Source organism: Schistocerca piceifrons, chromosome 9, assembly GCF_021461385.2.
Source record: "Schistocerca piceifrons isolate TAMUIC-IGC-003096 chromosome 9, iqSchPice1.1, whole genome shotgun sequence".
Taxonomy (NCBI): Eukaryota; Metazoa; Arthropoda; class Insecta; order Orthoptera; family Acrididae; genus Schistocerca; species Schistocerca piceifrons.
This window is the reverse complement of record NC_060146.1, coordinates 220,019,846-220,042,967: the sequence shown is the minus strand read 5'-3', so window position 1 is coordinate 220,042,967 and position 23,122 is coordinate 220,019,846. Positions and strand designations below refer to the sequence as shown.

General features: G+C 46.0%; 1 protein-coding gene across 1 annotated transcript in view; it reads right to left on the bottom strand.

Annotated features, from left to right (window-relative positions):
* Positions 1-4,028: 4,028 nt before the first annotated feature.
* LOC124716878 (GILT-like protein 1) overlaps positions 4,029-23,122 on the bottom strand; it is a 72,142-nt gene continuing 53,048 nt past the window's right edge. Inside the window, exons 4-6 of the mRNA XM_047243430.1 lie at positions 16,880-17,026; positions 12,727-12,795; positions 4,029-4,094 (exon numbers count right to left, since the gene is read on the bottom strand). Coding sequence (XP_047099386.1) covers positions 4,029-4,094; positions 12,727-12,795; positions 16,880-17,026 — 282 coding nt within the window. The remainder of the gene's footprint in view (positions 4,095-12,726; positions 12,796-16,879; positions 17,027-23,122) is intronic.

Sequence of the window (23,122 nt, the reverse complement as noted above, 5' to 3'; positions counted from 1 at the left end):
CGGTTCAATCCCGTCTCCGGCCATCCTGATTTAGGTTTTCTGTGATTTCCCTAAATCGCTTCAGGCAAATGCCGGGATGGTTCCTTTGAAAGGGCACGGCCGATTTCCTTCCCCATCCTTTCCTCATCCGAGCTTGCGCTCCGTCTCTAATGACCTCGTTGTTGACGGGACGTTAAACACTAATCTCCTCCTCCTCCATCCTTACATTTGTCCTTTAGCCATCCCTGCTTAGCCATTTTGCACTTCCTGTCGATCTCATTTTTGCGACGTTTGTATTTCTTTTTGCCTGCTTCATTTACTGCGTTTTTATATTTTCTCCTTTCATCAATTAAATTCAATATTTCTTCTGTTACCCAAAGATTTCTACTAGCCCTCGTCTTTTTACCTACTTGATCCTCTGCTGCCTTCACTACTTTATCCCTCAAAGCTACCCATTCTTCTTCTTCTTCTTCTTCTGTATTTCTTCTTGTCAATTGTTCCCTTATGCTCTCCCTGAAACTCTGTACAAACTCTGGTTTTGTCAGTTTATCCAGGTGCCGTCTCCTTAAATTCCCACCTTTGCAGTTTCTTCAGCACGCTATAAAACGTATGTAATTAGACATGTCATAACTTAAGCTATCCTTGCTGACTGTTTCCTACCGAGCGAGGTGGCGCACGGGTTAACACCTAGACTCCCATTTGGGAGGACGACGGTTCCCTGTGATTTCCCTAAATCGGTTCAGGCAAATGCTGCAATGGTTCCTTGGAAAGGGCACGTCCGACTTCCTTACCCGTCCTTCCCTAACCCCATGGGACTGATGACCTCGCTGTTTGGTACCTCCAGACCAACGAACCAACCCAACTGTTTCCTGATGCTGGTGTCTATTCTTTGTTTGGAGCCAGCTAATGATCTATAGACCACATAACGGCACTGAAGCCATATGTTACAGTAGTGACTATAATACTTCAGCTGATCGACGAAAGAAATACAAAAATTTCCTGGGAAATACAGAAATACAAGTCATTTAGGAATGAAATAAATACGAAGTGTAAGGAAGCTAACACGAAACGGGTCCACGAAAAATTTAAAGAAATCGAAAAAGAAATGGTTGTCGGAAGGATTGACTCAACATACAGAAAACCAAAAACAACCTTCGTTGAAATTAAATGCAAGTGTGGTAACATTAAGAGAGCAATGGGAATCCCGCAGATGCAGAGGAGAGAGCGGATAGGTAAAAGGAGTACATCGAAGGCCTCTATGAGAGGGGAAGGCTTCTCTGATGTGATAGAAGAAGAAACAGGTGTCGATTTAGAAGAGTCGGGGGTGCAGTATTAGAATCAGAATTTTAAAAAACTTTGGCGGACTTAAGATCAAATAAGGCAGAAGGGATAGATAACATTCCATCAGAATTTCTAAAATCACTGAGGGAAGTGGTAACAAAATAACTACTGATGTTAGTGTGTGTAGACTGTGTGAGACTGGCGATATACTATCAGCCCTTCGGAAAAAAACATCATCCAGACAGTTCAATAGACTGCAAAATCTGACAAGTGCGAGAATTATCGCACAATCAGCTTGACAGCTCATACATCCAAGTTGCTGACAAGAATAATATCCAGAAGAATGGAACAGAAAATTGAGGATGTGATAGTTGACTATCAGTTTGGCTTTAGGGAAGGTAAAGGCAACAGAGATACGTACATAGGATTTGTTGACCTGAAGAAAAGTTTGACAATCAAAATCGTGCAAGATGTTTAAAATTCTCAAAAAAAGTAGGGGAAAGTTATACGAAAAGGCGGGTAATACACAGTATGTACAAGAGCCAAGAGGGAAGAATACGAGTGGAAAGCCACGGACGAAGTATTTGTATTACGAAGGGTGTAAAACAGGGATTAAGTCTTTCGCCCTTAATGTTCAACCTATTCCTCAAAGAAGCAATGACGTGAATAAAAGGAAGGTTCAAGAGTGGATTTCAATGATAAGATTCGCTGATGAGAGTGCTATCCTCAGTGAAGATGAATTACAGGAGCTGTTGAATGGAACAGTCTAATGTGTGCAGAATGTGGACTAGTAGCAAATCTAAGAAAGCCAGAAACAATGAAAAGTAGCATAAGGATTGGCGATGACAAAGTAAATGAAGTTAAGGAACTCTGCTACCTATGCAGCAATATAACCCGTGATGGACGGAGCACGGAGGACATAAAAAAGTAGACGAGCACTGGCAGAAAGGGCATTCGTGGCCAAGAGGAGTCTCCTAGTACCAAGCATGGGCCTTAATTTCAGCAAGAAATTTCTGAGAATGTACGTTTGGAGCACAGCATTGTATGGTAGTGAAACATGGACTGGGGGAAAATCTGAGCAGAAGGGAACGGAAGCATTTGAGATGTGGTGCTAACACGAATCTTCAAAATTAGATGGACTAACAAGGTAAGGAATGAGGAGATCCTACACAGAATCGGCGAGGAAAGGAATATGTGGAAAAAATTGACAATGTGAAGGGACACTGTGACAGAATACGAGTAAAGGCATCAGGGATTAGCTTCCTTGTAAGAGAGGGAATGCAGAGTATAAAAACCATAGAAGAAGAAAGATTTTTGGAATATATACAGCAAATAATTGAGGACGTAGGTTGCAAGTGCTACTCTGAGATGAAGAGGTTGGCACAGGAGAGGAATTCGTGGCGGGCCGCATCAAAAGACTGATGTTTCAAAAAAATAAAATAAAATAAACGTCGTCAGAAAAACTGCAGGCAGACGTATTGCTTGTGTTCTGGTCCAAAGATATATCCTTCTCTAAGCGATAGCTATAAAAGACGTAACTTTTGACAGTGTAACTTCGGTCTTTTCTCTCTCATGTTCTTTTAAAAAACTAACATTTATTCGGAATAGAGAAATTTATCAATCGAAAACTTCACCTGCGAAGGGTTTCTTCGTTTTCTATATTATGCTATGGTATGAAAATTACGTTTCACAGGTTTGCAGCAGATTTGTTGTATTTGCCAGCGACATGTAACAAGAAAGTTCTGTTAGAAGATTACGGTAGGTCGAAACTTTTCTCTTAGCTTCATTCCTTTTTAAAGACTTTTTAAATTTCTTTTTGCTTCACAGTTCATTGGTCCTAAAAGCGTGCCAAAATCTAATGAAACGCTGATTCTGGTATAATTTCTCTCTGAAAATTGAAGTAGTTAATGTTGTTGTTATTGTTCTTGACGTCAGGCTGAAGACTGGTTCGATGTAGCTCTCTATGCTGCTCTTTCCTGTACAAGCCTCTTTACCTCCGAATAACTACTGCAACCTAAATCTTTCTGAATCTGCCTATAGTATTCATCTCTTGGTCTGCCTCCATCACAAACAGTTCCCTCCAGTACTACATTTCTGATCTCTTGATGCCTCAAAATGCGTCGTGTCAACCGATCCCTTCTTTTAGTCACGTTCTGCGAGGAATTCATTTTCTCCCTAATTCTATTCAACGCTTTCTCCTTAATTACTCGATCTGCCCTCCACTCTTCGTCAGCCTTTCGTGACTCCGAATTTCTAAAGCTTATATTCTTTTCTCGTCCAAACACTTTATCGTCGACGTTCCAATTCGGTACAAGGCTATAGTCCAAACTAACTCCATTAGAAATGAGTTATTAACACTTAAATTTATATTCGATGTTAGGAAGTGCCTCCTTTTTCAGAAATGCCTTTTTTGCTAGTGTGAGTCATTTCTTTGCCCTTCATTTATTATTTTGTTGCTCAAATAGCAGAACTCGTATCCCAGTTTTCGAGTCTCCTTTACTTGTTTCGTTTTGTTTACGTTCATCTTATAACGTCCTATCGACTCCAAGACCTTTGTCGTTTCTGAGCGAATTATGGCGCGATCAGCAAACCTAGAAGTTGCTAGTCCTTGAACATAAACTTCAATCCCTTTTCCAATTTTGCTCCTTGGTTTCGTTCAAAGCACGCTCATTGTACAGACTGAATAACGTGGGGGATTTGTACGACTCATAACTGGGGTCTGGGTACTGACAAGTTGTTAATAATGTTTTACTGCGTTTATTTTATCTTCAACAAACTGGCAATGCTAGTAACTTTGAATCTAAAAGTGATGAATATTGTACTGAAAAATAACCCTAAAACACAAGTAATAAATGTTTACTGATTTCATATTCCAGTTCTTACACTACTGGCCATTAAAATTGCTACTCCAAGAAGAAATGCAGATGATAAACAGTTATTCATTGGACAAATATATTATACTATAACTGACATTTTCACGCAGTTTGGGTAGATCCTGAGAAATCAGTACCCAGAACAACCATCTCTGGCCGTAATAACGGCCTTGATACGCCTGAGCATTGAGTCAAACAGAGCTCGGATGACGTGTACAGGCACAGCTGCCCATGCAGCTTCAACACGATACCACAGTTCATCAAGGATAGTGACTGGCGTATTGTGACGAGCCAGTTGCTCGGCCACCATTGACCAGACGTTTTCAATTGGTGAGAGATCTGGAAATGAGCTGGCCAGGGCAGTAGTCGAACATTTTCTGTATCCAGAAAGGCCCGTACAGGAACTGCAACATGCGCTCGTGCATTATCCTGCTGAAATGTAGGGTTTCGCAGGGATCGAATGAGGGGTAGAGCCACGGGTCGTAACACGTCTGAAATGTAACGTCCACTGTTCAAAGAACCGACAATGCGAACAAGAGGTGACCGAGACGTGTAACCAATGGCACCCCATACCATCACGCCGGGTGATACGCCAGTATGGCGATGACGAATACACGCTTCGAAAGTGCGTTCACCGTGATGTCGCCAAACACGGGTGCAACCATCACGATGCTGTAAACAGTACCTGGATTCATCCGAAAAAATGACGTTTTGCCATTCGTGCACCCAGGTTCGTCGTTGAGTACACCATCGCAGGCGCTCCTGTCTGTGATGCAGCGTCAAGGGTAACTACAGCCACGGTGTCCGAGCTGATAGTCCGTGCTGCTGCAAACGTCGTCGAACTGTTCCTGCAGACGTTTGTTGTCTTGCAAACGTCCCCATCTGTTGACTCAGGGATCGAGACGTGGCTGCACGATCCGTTACAACCATGCGGATAAGATGCCTGTCATCTCGACTGCTAGTGATACGAGGCCGTTGGGATCCAGCACGGCGCTCCGTATTACTCTCCTGAACCCACCGATTCCATATTCTGCTAACAGTCATTAGATCTCGACCAACGCGAGCAGCAATGTCGCGATACGATAAACCGCAATTGTGATAGGCTACAATCCGACAAGTCGGAAACGTGATGGTACGCATTTCTCCTGCTTACACGTGGCATTACAACAACGTTTCACCAGGCAACGCCGGTCAACTGCTGTTTGTGTATGAGAAATGGGTTGGAAACTTTCCTGATGTCAGCACGTTGTAGGTGTCGCCACCGGCGCCAACCTTGTGTGAATGCTCTGCCAGTACTTGTGCCAGTACCTCGTCTTCTACCTTCCAAACTTTACAGAAGCTCTCCTGCGAACCATGCAGAACTAGCACTCCTGCAAGAAAGGATATTGCGCACACTCCGCTGCAGAGTTCTGGAGACATCCCGTAGGCTGTGGCTAAGCCATGTCTCCGCAAGTTTGGAAGGTGGGAGACGAGGTACTGGCAGAAGTAAAGCTCTGAGGACGGGGAGTGAGTCGTGCTTGGGTAGCTCAGTTGGTAGAGCACTTGCCCGCGGAAGGCAAAGGTCCCGAGTTCGAGTCTCCGCCCAGCACACAGCTTTAATCTGTCAGGAAGTTTCATATCAGTGCGGACTCCACTGCAGAGTGAAAATCTCATTCAAGAAAATGTGTGTTTACTGTCACAGTGAGACTGAGAAATATAAATACGGTATCAGGTGAAAAGTATCTGGGGGGCCTCTATGTAAAGGGGAACTGGCCACTATGTGGCACAAGAATGGACCCACCGGTGTAAAAGAAGGGAGAGTGGGGTAGGGGGGGGGGGGGGGGGAGCATTGTGAAACAGGAGAGCTCTGCGACTTCGAACGTGGACTAGTAACTGGACGTCACCTGAGTAACAAATCTGCCGTGGACATTTCAGCCCTGCTGATGTCGCCCAAGTCATGTGATGGTGAAGTAGTAATGCGAAGTAACGACCACAGCTACATGGAGACTAGGAAGACCTGACAGACGGGGACCGTTGAGCGTTGCGGAAGGTGATTGGATAGTAAAAACAGTCACGTTAAAGTAGCAGAAGGGACCATTAGCGAGTTCTAGTGTGTTACGGTGCAGTCCAGCTAGCGCTAAGACTGTGAGTAGGGAGCTACAAAGAGTGGTGTACGACGGTTGAGCAGTCGCTGATGAGCCACACGTGTCTGCGGTCGGCGCTAGGCGGCGCTCGAGTTGGTGTAGCGAGCGACGCTGTTGCACAGTGGGTGGCTGGGAGCGAGTGGCACAGAGTGGTGAATCGTGCTGTACCCTGCGGCAATCGGATGGATACATCTCGGTTCGGCGAATACGTGGAGAAAGTCACCTGCCATCATGTGTAGTGCCAAGACCGAGGTATGGACGAGCTATTATTATGGTATGGCGGCATTTTTCGTGATCCCCTCATTTCGCTCAATATAAAACACTCAAGGTGCAAGTGTATGAGCACATTTTACAAAGCTTTGCGCACTGCATACAGCAGAGGAACTGTTCGGAGATGATTCTTTGTGTCAGCATGACAATGCACCCTGTTATGAAGCAGCATCTGCGCGGCAATGGTTGGGGGACACTAACGTTCCCAATGTGGACTCACCTATCCCGAGTTCCAACCTGGACCGAATGGAATACGTTTCGGATAAGTCAGACCGTTGACTTGGCTCCAAACCCGAGCGTCCAACGTCACTAACTCTTCTGGTCTCGGCTCTTGGACAAATCTATGGTCTCGGCTCTTCAACAAAAAGAGGCATGCCGCTCCTCTTACACACGAAGTATCTCCGACATAATTCAGACCGTCATATTATACGAGGGTCGTTCGATAAGTAATGCCCCACTTTTTTTTCTCAAAACATATTTACTATCAGGAGTCAGAATTTGGTAACAATATACATCAAGCGGTCTTGTCCATGTCCTATTTTTCTACGTACTCTTCTTTACGTTCTATGGCCCTACGGCAACGTTATGGAAGAGCATGAGTAAAGCGTCAGGCAAATCCAACACCTTCCATGAAAACCCTGACATGATAGCAAATCCGGCAGTACGTCACATAGCTCTGAATAAATCCTGACATTAAATTAACCAAAGTAATACCATCAACGAGTGAGCAAATGGAATACCACAGACTAACACAAGAACGCCTAAACCATGTCATACCATCCCACCGTGAAACAGACGTAGTTTCGAGGGGAGAAACGAGAACAGAAGCTGAGAGCAGAATCGTGTAGGCTAGGAGGACCTACGATAAGGGACGGACACAACGTCGCCAGCCGACATCCAAGACCACCCCCCAGCCCATGTTAAAAGATAGAACCCTCCAGAAGAATAGATCTTACGGTAACACTAAAAGGACCACACCAACTGCAAGTTTTAGCGTCAGACTTTTTCGCGTCTCTGTTACGTAGCAAACATTAAAAACATTGCCTCACCACGAAAAGTATAACGTTTCTCATTGGATAGACAGAAGTTTTGTAGGCGGAGCTTAAGGTTAACATTGAGACCCTGATTGGTGAGTTGAAAACACAGCCAGATAGCTTTTCTAAAACCAACTTCGGTAAATTGTAGTAAGGAGTTGCTTCCGAGACGGCGAGGTGTGTGGAGCTGGGCCGCCTGCCACTCCCTGACGCTGCCTAACCACCGACAAGGTAATGAACGTACGCGATGCCGCATAAGGCTTCACTCAGAACAGCAGAAGTCTCATCTGTTACACCACCTTTTTACGTAATACTAGTGTCGATCGTCAATTAAACTTCATGGTATTCACATTTGCTATTAGAAGTTAAAATCTGAAACGCGATGATTTTTCTGTTATATAATTATTGAGAAGCCACATCAGCCACTGTAATTTATGACAAGTTAAATTAGTAATCAAAGATAATTGACGGTCACTGTAGACCATTTTGATAGTTTTCTCTTTTGTGAATTTTAACTTAAACCTAGATTGTAGATGTGATATGGCATAGGTCATCCTTCGAGCCATTATAGAACTTGGAAACCCATTCAGGGAATATTCGTCCACATTTTTGTTGAACGCAGTTTGTTTTTACCATCCTGTATTAAAATATTTCCTTTTATCAATAGTGCAATTTATAAACAATGTTTTGTAATTAAAATAAAAATTCCAATGGTAAACTTAACTACTTTCTCGACGTTATTTCACCAGCTAACTAAAAATAGGAAAGCCTTGAACCCCTTCCACTAAATTTAGTTAGTATTAAGATTCTTTTACAGGTAGTGGAGTGGAGCTGACGCTGAAATCGTTAAGTATTTGATTATATCATCACCAGTCTCACTGAACTCTTCTGAACTCTACATGTCATGTGTGGTCTGGCGTCTCCTTACCAGCAACAGGTCCCAGGTTCAAACTAGTCAATTCCCTAAAAAACACGCTCAGAGCATCGTTGCGCGAAAGTGGTAGGGAAAGACGACTTAGAACAAACAGACACCACGCAGAATGTTAGAAAGAGCATGTATTCCCTGCCTCTAAAAGCTCTTGTCCTGTAGGTGTAGCCATGAGCTCACTGCATGACTGACACTCTCGTCATCTTCAAAGTGTCTTCCCCGTAGAGAATCTCTAAGCGGTCCGAAGAGATGGAAGTCCGAGGGTGCCAGGTCTGCACTGTAGGGTTCACGAGGCAGTGATGTCCGACATGTTCCCGGTGTTGCAGCCACGTGTAGTAAGCGTTGCTTGACACAGTGGAGAACGGCAAAACAGAGGGACGCCGGCGACCGAGGCGTTGCAAAGTAGGCAGGCACAGATAGCCTTGCTGACAGCAGAGGCTGACGCAAGGACGCACACAGACCGAGCGCCGAGCGAAGCCTGGGTAGTGCTGAGTAAGGGAAGTGAGGCCAGCACGCTAAGTTACACTGCTATAATCTGCGGGAGTAATAACAAGAAGCTGCCACTGAGGGTAAAAAACGTCCTCCTGCCGGATATAAACAGTGGAGCGCAGGCAGCAACAGATAGAAGCCATTAGGAAGCAGTTCGGATCTCAGGACGGACGTGGTCCGTCTCCGAATGTTCAATCTTCGTAGGTGACGATTCCGGAAGTCTGTTCCGGCTCGCAGGAGTCATCCGTTCGCCGCCAGATGTCAACTTCAGCTCTGGAGGTCGGCCCGAGTTCGGTCGGCACCACGGCTGACTGACTACAGCGAGAACTTCCAGCCGGACCGGCCACAGCGCGGTCTCGGTCACAGGCGCCGCCGGGGACTGACACCCGGACTTCACGGCAACCCGGCCCCACGGCGCGTGGTCCGTCCGTGACGGGACCTCGCAGACATCGCGACTGACGGCTTCCCAGCCGCCGGTGCAGCAGGCGTCGGCAGCTGGCGCCACGGCGCGTGGACGAGTTCATCTCAGCCACAGGGCATCCTGGCTTCAGCGGAGCACTGGTTGCTTGAGGCTCCGAGTGCGATCAGCGGCGCCCGTTGCGCGCATTGTCGGAAAATCTACACAGCAGCAGCCAGGCGGAGGGATCCGCAGGGCTGGGCAGCGACGACGACGGACAAATTGTAAAGAAAGTTCAGTAAATAATTGTAAAACTCCACGCCGTCCCAGTCTTTAGCGCAGCCACTGTGTCTGCTGCTAACAATTGGTGCAGAAGGCGTAACACCGGGTTCTCAGACTTGTGTGTGGGCGTGCATTATCGTGTTGGAGCAAGATTTCTCCTGGATTCTTGTCTGATGGAACACGTCGGAAACGGTTCTTGAGTTTATTCAGAGTCTTGACGTATGCCTCTGAATTGATGGTTGACCCTCTTGGCGTCACATCCACGAGAATGACGCCATCACAATCTTGTTTTGTGGTGAATGAGGATAATGCCACTCGATCAACTGCACCCAGCTTTCGTCCCCCTGTAACGATCCGTGACAGAAAGGCCTCTCCGTCGGTCTCAAAACGCTTCAACAATTCAGATGAGATGGCCTTTCTTTGAATCTTGTGAGCATTCGTGGAACCCATCGTGAGCACCGCCTTGAATATCCGAGTGTCTCGATCACTGCAGACGCACTTCCAATGCTGACCGACAACTGTGGAGCCAATTGTCGAGTTGTGACGCGCCGGTCGGCACGAATAATGGCAACCGCACGATTCAGCATGTCTGGAGCAGTGGCTGTGACAGGACGTCTCTACTGTGGCTGATCCTGGAGCTCTGTTCCTTCATTTCCTGAGGCTGTAACTTTCTTTACACATCGCCCAACTGTACGCCTATCAACTGCAGCATCGCCATACACTGCACACATACGTTTATGGATGTTCACCACGGTTTCTTTTTCTGTACACAAGAATTCAATAACAGCGCCGTTGCTTGTAAAGTGAGTCGTGTGTAGACACCATTCTGACGCTGTACTGCGGCTCTGCCATCGGCCAGAACGGTTCTAGACTTCACCGGCGCACAGAACAAACACCAAATGTGAAGTACCAACAAAGACGTTTGTCTATGTACACTCCTGGAAATTGAAATAAGAACACCGTGAATTCATTGTCCCAGGAAGGGGAAACTTTATTGACACATTCCTGGGGTCAGATACATCACATGATCACACTGACAGAACCACAGGCACATAGACACAGGCAACAGAGCATGCACAATGTCGGCACTAGTACAGCGTATATCCACCTTTCGCAGCAATGCAGGCTGCTATTCTCCCATGGAGACGATCGTAGAGATGCTGGATGTAGTCCTGTGGAACGGCTTGCCATGCCATTTCCACCTGGCGCCTCAGTTGGACCAGCGTTCGTGCTGGACGGGCAGAACGCGTGAGACGACGCTTCATCCAGTCCCAAACATGCTCAATGGGGGACAGATCCGGAGATCTTGCTGGCCAGGGTAGTTGACTTACATCTTCTAGAGCACGTTGGGTGGCACGGGATACATGCGGACGTGCATTGTCCTGTTGGAACAGCAAGTTCCCTTGCCGGTCTAGGAATGGTAGAACTATGGGTTCGATGACGGTTTGGATGTACCGTGCACTATTCAGTGTCCCCTCGAAGATCACCAGTGGTGTACGGCCAGTGTAGGAGATCGCTCCCCACACCATGATGCCGGGTGTTGGCCCTGTGTGCCTCGGTCGTATGCAGTCCTGATTGTGGCGCTCACCTGCACGGCGCCAAACACGCATACGACCATCATTGGCACCAAGGCAGAAGCGACTCTCATCGCTGAAGACGACACGTCTCCATTCGTCCCTCCATTCACGCCTGTCGCGACACCACTGGAGGCGGGCTGCACGATGTTGGGGCGTGAGCGGAAGACGGCCTAACGGTGTGCGGGACCGTAGCCCAGCTTCATGGAGACGGTTGCGAATGGTCCTCGCCGATACCCCAGGAGCAACAGTGTCCCTAATTTGCTGGGAAGTGGCTGGGAAGTGGCGGTGCGGTCCCCTACGGCACTGCGTAGGATCCTACGGTCTTGGCGTGCATCCGTGCGTCGCTGCGGTCCGGTCCCAGGTCGACGGGCACGTGCACCTTCCGCCGACCACTGGTGACAACATCGATGTACTGTGGAGACCTCACGCCCCACGTGTTGAGCAATTCGGCGGTACGTCTACCCGGCCTCCCGCATGCCCACTATACGCCCTCGCTCAAAGTCCGTCAACTGCACATACGGTTCACGTCCACGCTGTCGCGGCATGCTACCAGTGTTAAAGACTGCGATGGAGCTCTGTATGCCACGGCAAACTGGCTGACACTGACGGCGGCGGTGCACAAATGCTGCGCAGCTAGCGCCATTCGACGGCCAACACCGCGGTTCCTGGTGTGTCCGCTGTGCCGTGCGTGTGATCATTGCTTGTACAGCCCTCTCGCAGTGTCCGGAGCAAGTATGGTGGGTCTGACACATCGGTGTCAATGTGTTCTTTTTTCCATTTCCAGGAGTGTATATAACTGTTTCTTGAAAAAATGCGGGGCATTACTTACTGAACGACCTTCCTATAACACCCACCAATACGTATCCGAATTTCATCAGGTAGTGTATTTCTTTCAATTCTGACTTATAAAATGGGAAAATGCAAATGAATTACCTCAGATACTGCACCATCTCGCTCAGTGCAGCGGGAGAAGAGACCAGTTAAACCTGTTTCGACTGTCAAACCTGGACTGGAGACTGATGTTTAAACACCGCCTGGAACAACTAACGAGATGGTACTGCAAGGAAATGGAGAAAAAACTACTGTTGCTCAGTTATCAAGGGATAATTTAGTTGGTAAAGGACAGAAAATCGTGTATGGAGGGGGGTAGGCGGGGTAGGGGGAGGTGGTAAAAACTGACGACAGTGGGCAGGATTACGTGGATGTATGTTTCAGTACTTATGTATAGATGAAGAAATTAACACTTCCTCCTTTTCTTCCGTCATCTTTCTCCTATCCCGTCTAGTACGGAGCCCGCTGCGCTCAAGATGTGGCAAAACTATTTTCTGTGACTTTACGGCCAGGTGCCGTAATTACGAAACCCTACACTAATACATACAACGCTACAAACTTTTATAACCTCGCGTATTCAATTTAATCAGCAGGTACACACGTAAGTCATGTAGGACACACAACTTTGAACAGTGACTTGAAACGAAAATGGGTTTACTTACCGTTTCTTCGGAGAGCTTAACAACTTCTTCCCAGAAGTCATACAAGATGGCCGTCTGGTTGCCTCTGTTCTGAAAAAGAAGTAAAAAAAAAGTTGTAGGAGCGCGAAAGAGGAACAATTCAACCTGACAACACCAACAGACTGTATTTTAGGGATCATGTGGTACAAGTATTCTCGATACGACCCCGCTAACATGGGTCACCAGCCGTCTCGCTCTTGAACATTAATGCTGCACCGGTCGGTTAAACCGCATTCTCTACAAACTTAGGTACATAAAAGCTTTTGTGAAAGAGCCAAGTTACATATATGGTGAAACATATTTTCAAAAGAAAACGAAAAAATTTGCTTTTCTCTAAGAAAGGGACTATGATAAAATAGACTGCACGAAAAATGTGTCGGTGTGAACTGAGACATCTGCAATAGCCTACACCTTAAATTTCTAATCTGTGACGCGAAGACATCTTGGTGAGAGGCAGTCCATGAAACAGTGGCAACAGAGGAAAATGTAAATGAAACGAGTGTGACACCCAGTAACCAATACAAGACTTGTAACATGACTGATAGATTCCTAGGTCTGGTACAATTGAAGGACCGAATTATATAATCGAAATAATTTAGTGATAATACATATAACAAAACCATCCAACCTTAAAGTACACGCCGTGTTAAAACCAACAAATATAAGGCTATAATTTCGCTAATGCGAAATACAGTGTATTTCAAAATTAGAAGAGGTGAAACATCATTCACACACTTATCGATGCACGTAAAACAACGGCCTAGATATCGCGACGCTGGTCAAAATGCAAAACACGATTCGAATGTTATTTGTACATTATTCGTCCTGAAGGATAAAAGAGGTTAGTGACAAACGAAGAGTGGTGGTGTGTCTTCTTAGTGTGTAGAAGTCTTGTCTTAAGAGAGAAGCAAGTTCCGCAACAAAAGGAAGACAGATACGAACAATTTACGAACTGGAGTTGAAAATGTTTCTGTTAATGATAAGTGGAAACTGTATCATTCTAGATTAATTAAAACTTCCGTGCTGAATAGCCGTCGTCCATATGTAAAACTACTTCTCCTTCCTGAAATTTCGTTGCCTACTGCGGGCAAGTTTTACATATGGACTACGGCAATTCAGCCCGGAAGTTTTAATTAATGAAGACGCCGGCCGTGAAAGCTTACATGGTATGATGTACCATTCTAGATTCAACTGAAGACGCCTCGAATTAAAATGTGAAATGCGTCTGGAACAAATAAAATACACTGCAGCGAGAAAAAGGAGGTTTTTATCTACAAAAGGAATATTTTTATGCTTGCTGCAGATGATGTGCATACAAACAAACTTTTTACCTTTGTGGCGTAAGTCGTAAGACTACACACACGGATTACGTATTCACTTTAAAACGGAAAAACTAAATGGCAGTCCTTTAACAACAATCACTGAAGTCATCGACTGAGCGGTACAAGAGATGAATACCGTATGTCCGTAGTGGCAGCGAAGAGTGTCATAAATCAGAAAGAGACTGCGAACTCAGCTGGAAGTCTTCTCCTTGTGTCGCCCAGCCAGACAAAGTAGTCGCATGTCACACCGGGGAACGACACACAACTCGTGGGCAGTTGGTTTTTTCGCTGTCGGAAAGCCTTTTGTTCGCACGTAGTTCCGCAACCCTCTCAATTTTTCCAAGGAAAATAGAGCACACATAAAAAAGCGTTTACATGCTAGGTGATCATGGGGACGGTTCAAAATTGGTTTCGAGAGAATATTAGGCGTTGTGGATACGAAGCAACAGGTCTTCCAAACTAAGTCAAAACTACTGGAAACATGTTTTTGTCGGCTTAACACCATCACTTCATAATACCAGTGTACTACTGGAATGTTCTTAACTTTTAGTACATTCTGACATCGGCTGATAACATGCAGTAGTAGTAGTACTACGGTATTCTGCCTTACAGCAGGTCTTGTCATGGGTTCCACTTCTGTCTGTCCATAACCAGTCTCTTCAGTTCTGAATATTTGTCTCCTTTGATATTTTCCAGCATTTGAGCTTCCAGTTTTTCCCTCCACCATTCCCTCTATTCCTTCCTTCAATAAACAGTCCCTCCTCAAACAATGTCCAATCCAGTTCCGTTTTCTCTTTCTGATGACTTTCAGCATGTTTCTTGCTTCTCCAGTTTTTCTTAATACTTCTTCATTCCTTGCTCGGTCTTCCCATTTCACTTCTTCCATTCTTCTCCATATCCATATCTCTAGTGCCTCCAGTCTTCTTCCATCTTCCTTCCTCAATGTCCAGATCTTCGCACCATATAGTGCAACGCTCCATATGTAACATTTGGCAAGTCTTTTCCTCAGATCTTTGTTTAGTGGTCCACAAAGTAACTTCTGTTTCCTCCTGAATCTTTCTTTTGCCATTGCAATTCTTTTCGTAATTTCTGTTGAGCGATACATATCATCCATTATTACACTTCCCAAGTAATTGAAGTTATTCACTTGCTCCATTTCCTCTCCCTCTATTTTCGTATATTTTCTCCCCTTTCCTCCAATTACCATGCTTTTCGTTTTCTTCTTGCTGATCTTCATTCCATATTCCTCTAATTTTGGATTTAGATCATCTAACATTTGTTCCATCTCTCTTGCACTCTCTGTCATCACAACCATGTCGTCTGCAAATCTTATACACTCCACTCTCCGACCCTCTATACAAACTCCTCTCCTTCCATCAAAACGTTCACTAATAATTTCCTACAGATGTATACTGAACAGTGTTGGCGGTAAACAACAGCCTTGTCTTACACCTCTTCCCAGTTCAATTTCTTCACTCATCAAACCTCCTATTCTTACTCTTACTCTCTGGATCAAATATAAATTTCTAATTCTAATTCAACAAGAGAGTACTCTTAGCCTCTCTCACCTCAATTCTCCACAATCCTACCCACACGTGGTGCTCCCGTTAAGCTGAGCAACCCAATGGAAGGTTGGGTAACCAACTCCAGCGGGAAACTGGGTCAGTGAGTCGACAGGATGTGGAGGACAGTGGAAGGCAACGGGAAAGCACCACTGGAATTACTTCCCTAGGCGTTCATGGGATGGACCTCTTTGTACTCCGGAGGTAAAGCTTCCCCTCAATCCGATCTCTGGGAGGGGAATACAACGAGGACTACAGAGATTATGGCAAATGGAAAAGGAACGAAGGGGAAGAAGAAGAAGAAGAAGAAGAAGAAGAAGGAAGACTTATTCAGGGTTGGGACTTGGAATGTGTTAACCCTTCCCCAGGAAGGGAAATTAGAAAACACCAAACATGAAATGATAACATGAGGGGGAGGGGGGATCAGTAATTGAAGTTACAATGTTACTGGAAGCTTTCACAACACAGAACCGTTTGGCATCTTTCAGCTGCAAGAAGAACAGTGACTAACGGTGAAATAGTTTTGAGATTTCACGACAAGCGAATCTAGGTACGTTGCTACTAGCGTGTAGCCATTACATACTGTCTCTCTCTCTCTCTCTCTCTCTCTCTCTCTCTCTCTCTCTCTCTCACTGCGCGGACGTGTGTGTGTACGTGGGGGTGGGGGCAGGGTATCATGTGAGATCAGGTCGCCCAAAATTAAATTTTCTTATGTACTGTGTAATCTGTGGATGAGAATATTTAGAAAAAAAAAAACAGAGGAAGATTATGAACGGAGACAACTGAACAAGGAAACAATTTCAAATACATGATCACCTAAATAAAGTAGGATATCATAGAACCACAAAAAGAAAGTATAATTGCCGTGGTCTAGAAAAGCATTGAACAGGAAGGAGAAGCTGGGGTGTGGAATGCGGTGCAGACAGTGAAGGAATATATCGGTTAAATATTGTGAGTATAGAGTGGTTTTGCACAGCGCTGAAACCTCGACGAGAAGGAAGTAAAGAGACTGAAGTCGTCTGAGGTGTGGATTTGAAGACTGATGGGAAACACGGTAGTCAATAAGAGTGACGGAGAAGAAGTGTTAAGAAATAAGAACATTTCTGTGCTATCTCGAATGAATTTGACGGGCAACTTTATTAGCTTCACTAAACGCCGGTGTTAATAGCAACAATGATTTAAGGAACACTTTTCTCTTCACATAAAGTGATACTGGAACAGACCGTGTTGTATGTACTTTGTTCGACTCACCCCGTTCAGTGTGACTGTCGGGACACTTGTCAGCGGAGGACTCAGGTCTTTCGTGGTGTTCCCATACGCCCTCATCAGTTCGCTACCAGCTGTACCGTTTGCGCACTCGGAAATGGTTGAGAACGGCAGGCCCAACTCGTCAGCACACTGCAAGAAGAAAGAAAAGTATGTCAGTAAAAATATTATAATGAGAAAGTGAAGTGGGTGTGCAAGTACGCAGCTACTCGGCAACCACTGCAAGACGACTGTGCGCTTTTAGATTACTTTTTTTAAAAAAAAAAGAAGGGTAAACTAAACTTCAGTACGTACAACGCAGGAGTAAATACATCAGCAGAACTGAAAATTACTGTGTACTCTTCAGAGCGAACTGTAGCGGCTCACTGTATTTACGCACACGATCTTCTGGGAACCGCTTGGATCTGCGTAACTCCGTCAGTAGAAGGTAGATGAAGCTGTAGCACATAATGTAGTCTTTAGAAAGCTGAGCAGGTTGCAAGGCAGTAAGTCATTAGCTGAACACAAAATGACTTCATTGATCCAAAATGAAGCGTTTTGGCGTGTGCTATGATCGGATAACCTGTCAAAACTAGAGCATTACATATTACACATGAAGAAAAATAAAATCAGTTACAAAACCAGTACGCGAAGTGAAACGTAAGGCATACACCCTGACCGTCCGCTGTGAGGGAGCGGTTCTAGGCGCTTTAGTCCGGACCCGTGTTGCTGCTGCTACGGTCGCAGGTTCGAATCCTGCCTCGGGCATGGATGTGTGTGATGTCCTTAGGTTAGTTAGGTTTAAGTAGTTCTAAGTCCAGGGGACTGATGACCTCAGATGTTAAGTTCCGCGGTGCTCAGAGCCATTTGAACCATAGACCCTAGCAACGAACGTAACCAGCGTGAACCTGATAGTCACGTGATATTAACGTAACCAACATGAACAGGCTGAACAAGAATCCTGACCTGTGTAATTTTTTTTAAAGGACTATGGGACCAAACAGCTGAGGTCATCGGTCCCTAGGCTTATGGACTACCCATGCCCGCCGACGGCTCTGTGTACAAAGTACATAAATTTTAACACAAGGTGGCGGTACGGGAATGGCTATGGGATATTACAGCACCGTAAAGCTTGGCGCAGACTTTATTATGGATAACAATAAGACAGCACAATATTTCAGATACGTGATAGAAAGAGGCAACAACGTTCAGAGCTATGCTTCATCCCCTCCGCTCCCTTCTATCCCCTACTATCACCCCTCCCCCCACCCCACCACCATCAGCCTCCGCTACTCCCTCCATTGTGGTTTGTTTTTCCTTTTTTCTTCGCATGCCGGCACTAAATGTTTTTACTTATTATAACTTATGTGTCACATTTTTATGCTGTGTCTCACGACGCCTTAATTACATGTAGTACTCACCTGTCGGTATCCAAATTTAAGAATTTTACAGTATTTCAGTTATTAGCATACACTGACCTTTGGTATAAAAGCCTTTGTTTGGATTTCGTATATTTTCCTGCCCCTCACAGCAACATAACCTCCCTCCCTCCCTCCCGCCCTTTCCACCAGCACTCCTCTCCCTCCCCCCCCTCTTTTTCCCATGTCACGCCTAATACACTCCTGGAAACGGAAAAAAGAACACATTGACACCGGTGTGTCAGACCCACCATACTTGCTCCGGACACTGCGAGAGGGCTGTACAAGCAATGATCACACGCACGGCACAGCGGACACACCAGGAACCGCGGTGTTGGCCGTTGAATGGCGCTAGCTGCGCAGCATTTGTGCACCGCCGCCGTCAGTGTCAGCCAGTTTGCCGTGGCATACGGAGCTCCATCGCAGTCTTTAACACTGGTAGCATGCCGCGACAGCGTGGACGTGAACCGCATGTGCAGTTGACGGACTTTGAGCGAGGGCGTATAGTGGGCATGCGGGAGGCCGGGTGGACGTACCGCCGAATTGCTCAACACGTGGGGCGTGAGGTCTCCACAGTACATCGATGTTGTCGCCAGTGGTCGGCGGAAGGTGCACGTGCCCGTCGACCTGGGACCGGACCGCAGCGACGCACGGATGCACGCCAAGACCGTAGGATCCTACGCAGTGCCGTAGGGGACCGCACCGCCACTTCCCAGCAAATTAGGGACACTATTGCTCCTGGGGTATCGGCGAGGACCATTCGCAACCGTCTCCATGAAGCTGGGCTACGGTCCCGCACACCGTTAGGCCGTCTTCCGCTCACGCCCCAACATCGTGCAGCCCGCCTCCAGTGGTGTCGCGACAGGCGTGAATGGAGGGACGAATGGAGGAGACGTGTCGTCTTCAGCGATGAGAGTCGCTTCTGCCTTGGTGCCAATGATGGTCGTATGCGTGTTTGGCGCCGTGCAGGTGAGCGCCACAATCAGGACTGCATACGACCGAGGCACACAGGGCCAACACCCGGCATCATGGTGTGGGGAGCGATCTCCTACACTGGCCGTACACCACTGGTGATCTTCGAGGGGACACTGAATAGTGCACGGTACATCCAAACCGTCATCGAACCCATCGTTCTACCATTCCTAGACCGGCAAGGGAACATGCTGTTCCAACAGGACAATGCACGTCCGCATGTATCCCGTGCCACCCAACGTGCTCTAGAAGGTGTAAGTCAACTACCCTGGCCAGCAAGATCTCCGGATCTGTCCCCCATTGAGCATGTTTGGGACTGGATGAAGCGTCGTCTCACGCGGTCTGCACGTCCAGCACGAACGCTGGTCCAACTGAGGCGCCAGGTGGAAATGGCATGGCAAGCCGTTCCACAGGACTACATCCAGCATCTCTACGATCGTCTCCGTGGGAGAATAGCAGCCTGCATTGCTGCGAAAGGTGGATATACACTGTACTAGTGCCGACATTGTGCATGCTCTGTTGCCTGTGTCTATGTGCCTGTGGTTCTGTCAGTGTGATCATGTGATGTATCTGACCCCAGGAATGTGTCAATAAAGTTTCCCCTTCCTGGGACAATGAATTCACGGTGTTCTTATTTCAATTTCCAGGAGTGTATTTTATTAGCATCTTACCTTGTAATGGTGTATAGTACTTGTTTTTTATTCCTCTACCTGTGTCATACGGTTGCTGTGTGTTGCTTTGCTAATAGTTTATCAGTATGTTGCATCTTGTCTATGCTGTTGTACAGATCGTGTGCGCTCACTAGTACAAGCCATAAACGTTGCTATTAGTGGTCCATTCTACTACGATATAGTGAATTTTTGACGTCATATGATTGTTTATCCTTACCATGGACTTTTGGCAGTGCATTTAATATATTACGACGTTGGATTCTGCCACACCATACAAAAGATCAGTGATTCTGTACTTTAAGTCACATGTACTACATCCGCCATTTCAATAAATAATGTTTGGCTGTTAGTACTTCTGTATTTTACATTTTGTATGCGCTGTGTATAAAAACTTTAACTCCATAGAGTAATCGACCATGCAGCAGCGTATGGTCACGCGTAGTTGAGTTTACCCCAGATTATACAACACTTCAGTTAGCACTTACAGCATTATTCGGCTGGAGTAACTGTGTCCCAAAACTAGCAATACGTCTGAGATTTGTCAGGGCCACTTAGCCACTCCCCAACCGTGCAGACAGAATAACGTGGAGGATATACACTGAAGAGCCAAAGAAACGGTACGCCTGCTTAATATCGTACAGGGCCCCCGCAAGCCCACAGAAGTGATGCAACACGACATAGCACTAACTCGACTAGTGTGTGAAGTAGGGTTGGAGGGAACCGACACCACGAATCTTGCGGGGCTGCCCATAAATCCGCAAGAGTACGTGACGGTGGAGATCTGAACAGCACGCCTTAAGGCATCACACATATGATCGATAATGTTCACGTCTGGGGAGTTTGGTGGCCAGCGGAAGTGTTTAAACTCAGAAGCGTGTTCCTGGAGCCACTCTGTAGCAATTCTGACGTGTGGAGTGTCGATTTGCCCCTCTGCAATTGCCAAAGTCTGTCGGGATGCACAGTGGATATTGGATGGATGCAGGTGATCAGACAGGATGCTGTATCTAGACCTCTCACGAATCCCACATCACTCCAACTGCATATGTCCCACACCATTACAGAGCCTCCACCAGCTTGAACAGTCCCCTGATCACATGCAGGATCTGTGGGTTCATGAGGTTGTCTCCATACCGTAAACGTGCATCCACTCGATAGAATCGGAAACGAGATTCGTCCGACCAGGCAAAATATTTCCAGTCATCAACAGTCCAATGTCGGTGTTGACGGGCTCAGGCGAGGGGTAATGGTTTGTGTCGTGCAGTTATTAAGTAGGCGAGTAGGCCTTCGGTTCCGAAAGCCCATATGGAAGGTGTTTCGTTTAATGGTTCGCACGCTGACACGTGTTGATGGCCCAGCATTGGAATCTGTGGCAATTTTCAGAAGGGTTGCACTTCTGTCTCTTCAGTAGTCGTTCGTTCCGTTCTTGCAGGATACTTCTCCGGCCGCAGCGATGTCGGAGATTCGATGTTTTGCCGGATTCGTGATATTCACGGTACACCCGTGAAATGGTCGTTCGGGGAAATCGCCACTTCATCACTACCTCGGAGATGCTGTGTCCCATCACTCGTGCACCGACTATAACGGCACCTTCAAGCTCATTTAGATCTTGATAACCTGCCATTGTAGCAGCAGTAAGAGATCTCACAACTGCGCCGGACACTTGTTGTCTTATATAGGCGTTGCCGACCGCAGCGCCGTATTCTGCCCGTTTGCAAATGTCAGTATTTGAATACGCGTGCCGGCAGCAGTTTCTTTGGCTCTTCAGTGTATTTATACGACAGCATCACTGATCGTCGAATATTAAAAAATGTGCTCGGCACGTGACTCGTGTTGCAGCTTTTCGTAACCCATCGCAAACAATGAGTGTCCTTAAAACAGTTGTATACAGAGCTCATGTAGTGTCAGAGGCAGATAGTTTGCCTGAAGAACTTTCCCACCTGAAGAGGGTTTTCAATGGATATTATACCCAGAAAATTAGCAAGGCACATGCAATTAAGCCAAAGAATCAGGGAGTGGAGAAAGAAGAAAGCACGCCTACTAAATCTTTAGCTTTTCTTCCCTTTGATGGCAACATTTTCTTCAAAATTGCAAGAATCCTCCACGGTTTCGAAGTGAAAGTGATTTTGCGTCCACCATAGAAGATTTCCGACCTGCTGGGATCAGTGAAAGACGATCTGGTATTGCGGAAGGCGGGAATTTATAAAATACCTTGTCAGTGTGGCAGGTCACATATAGGACAAACATTGCGAACAGTGGAAGAACGTTGCACTGAACATCAACGCTGTACTCGCCTTTTACAACCTAGCAAGTCTGCAATTGCTGAGCATTGCACCTCCACTGGACACTCAGTGGAGTATGACAACACAACAATTTTGGCCACAGCAACATCCTTTTGGGACTCCGTCATAAAAGAATCAGTGGAAATTCGCATGACAAACAATCTTATGAACCGTGACAATGGCTACCAGCTAGATAATGCGTGGAACACCGTCATCTCTAAGATCTGCTTGTAACACCATAGCTCTAATGCTCTACTGATTTATTTGGCCTTTTGTTTTATTTAATGTTATATCGTTGAGCTTCTGTAAATGTGTTTGAATCGATAACAAAAAATTGTATACTCCTTTCTTTGTTAAAACTTTGATGTCATGGTTTGATTCTATGCAATGTAGTATATCTGTCATTTAAATTCTTTGTCCCAATTGGAGAGAGACAAAACTTACTGTACATATTTGGAATTTGTTTAAATAATTTTGTTTAGGACTACCTATATGTGCAAATCATATGTTTTGTCTAAAATGATTGTTTGCTGTTACGTAAACTGCTGACCTTCACTTAGGATTCTTAGTTATTTTGTGTGTAAGAGGTAGTGTGGTTCCCCTCGGGAACGGAACTGTGTAGCGTGCGCAAATTGTGGTTGGCCTAGGTAGAAAAGGTGGAACAAGAGTCAGTCGGGGACGAGCTACCAAACTGTGAACTGCCCATGTAAAAGTTGTATATTGTGGTGGTTTCGAGAGAGGCTTTTAATGACGCTTTACAATGCCTCGGATGGATGGATGAAGAGCTGGAATTTTTCTGAAATTGGGATCTATCATCGCCTCCAAAAAATGACAGAGTCCAGCAATTCTACTTGCAAATCCACCTACCAACATGCAATCGCCACCATATTGCGCAATCACTGTAACGGA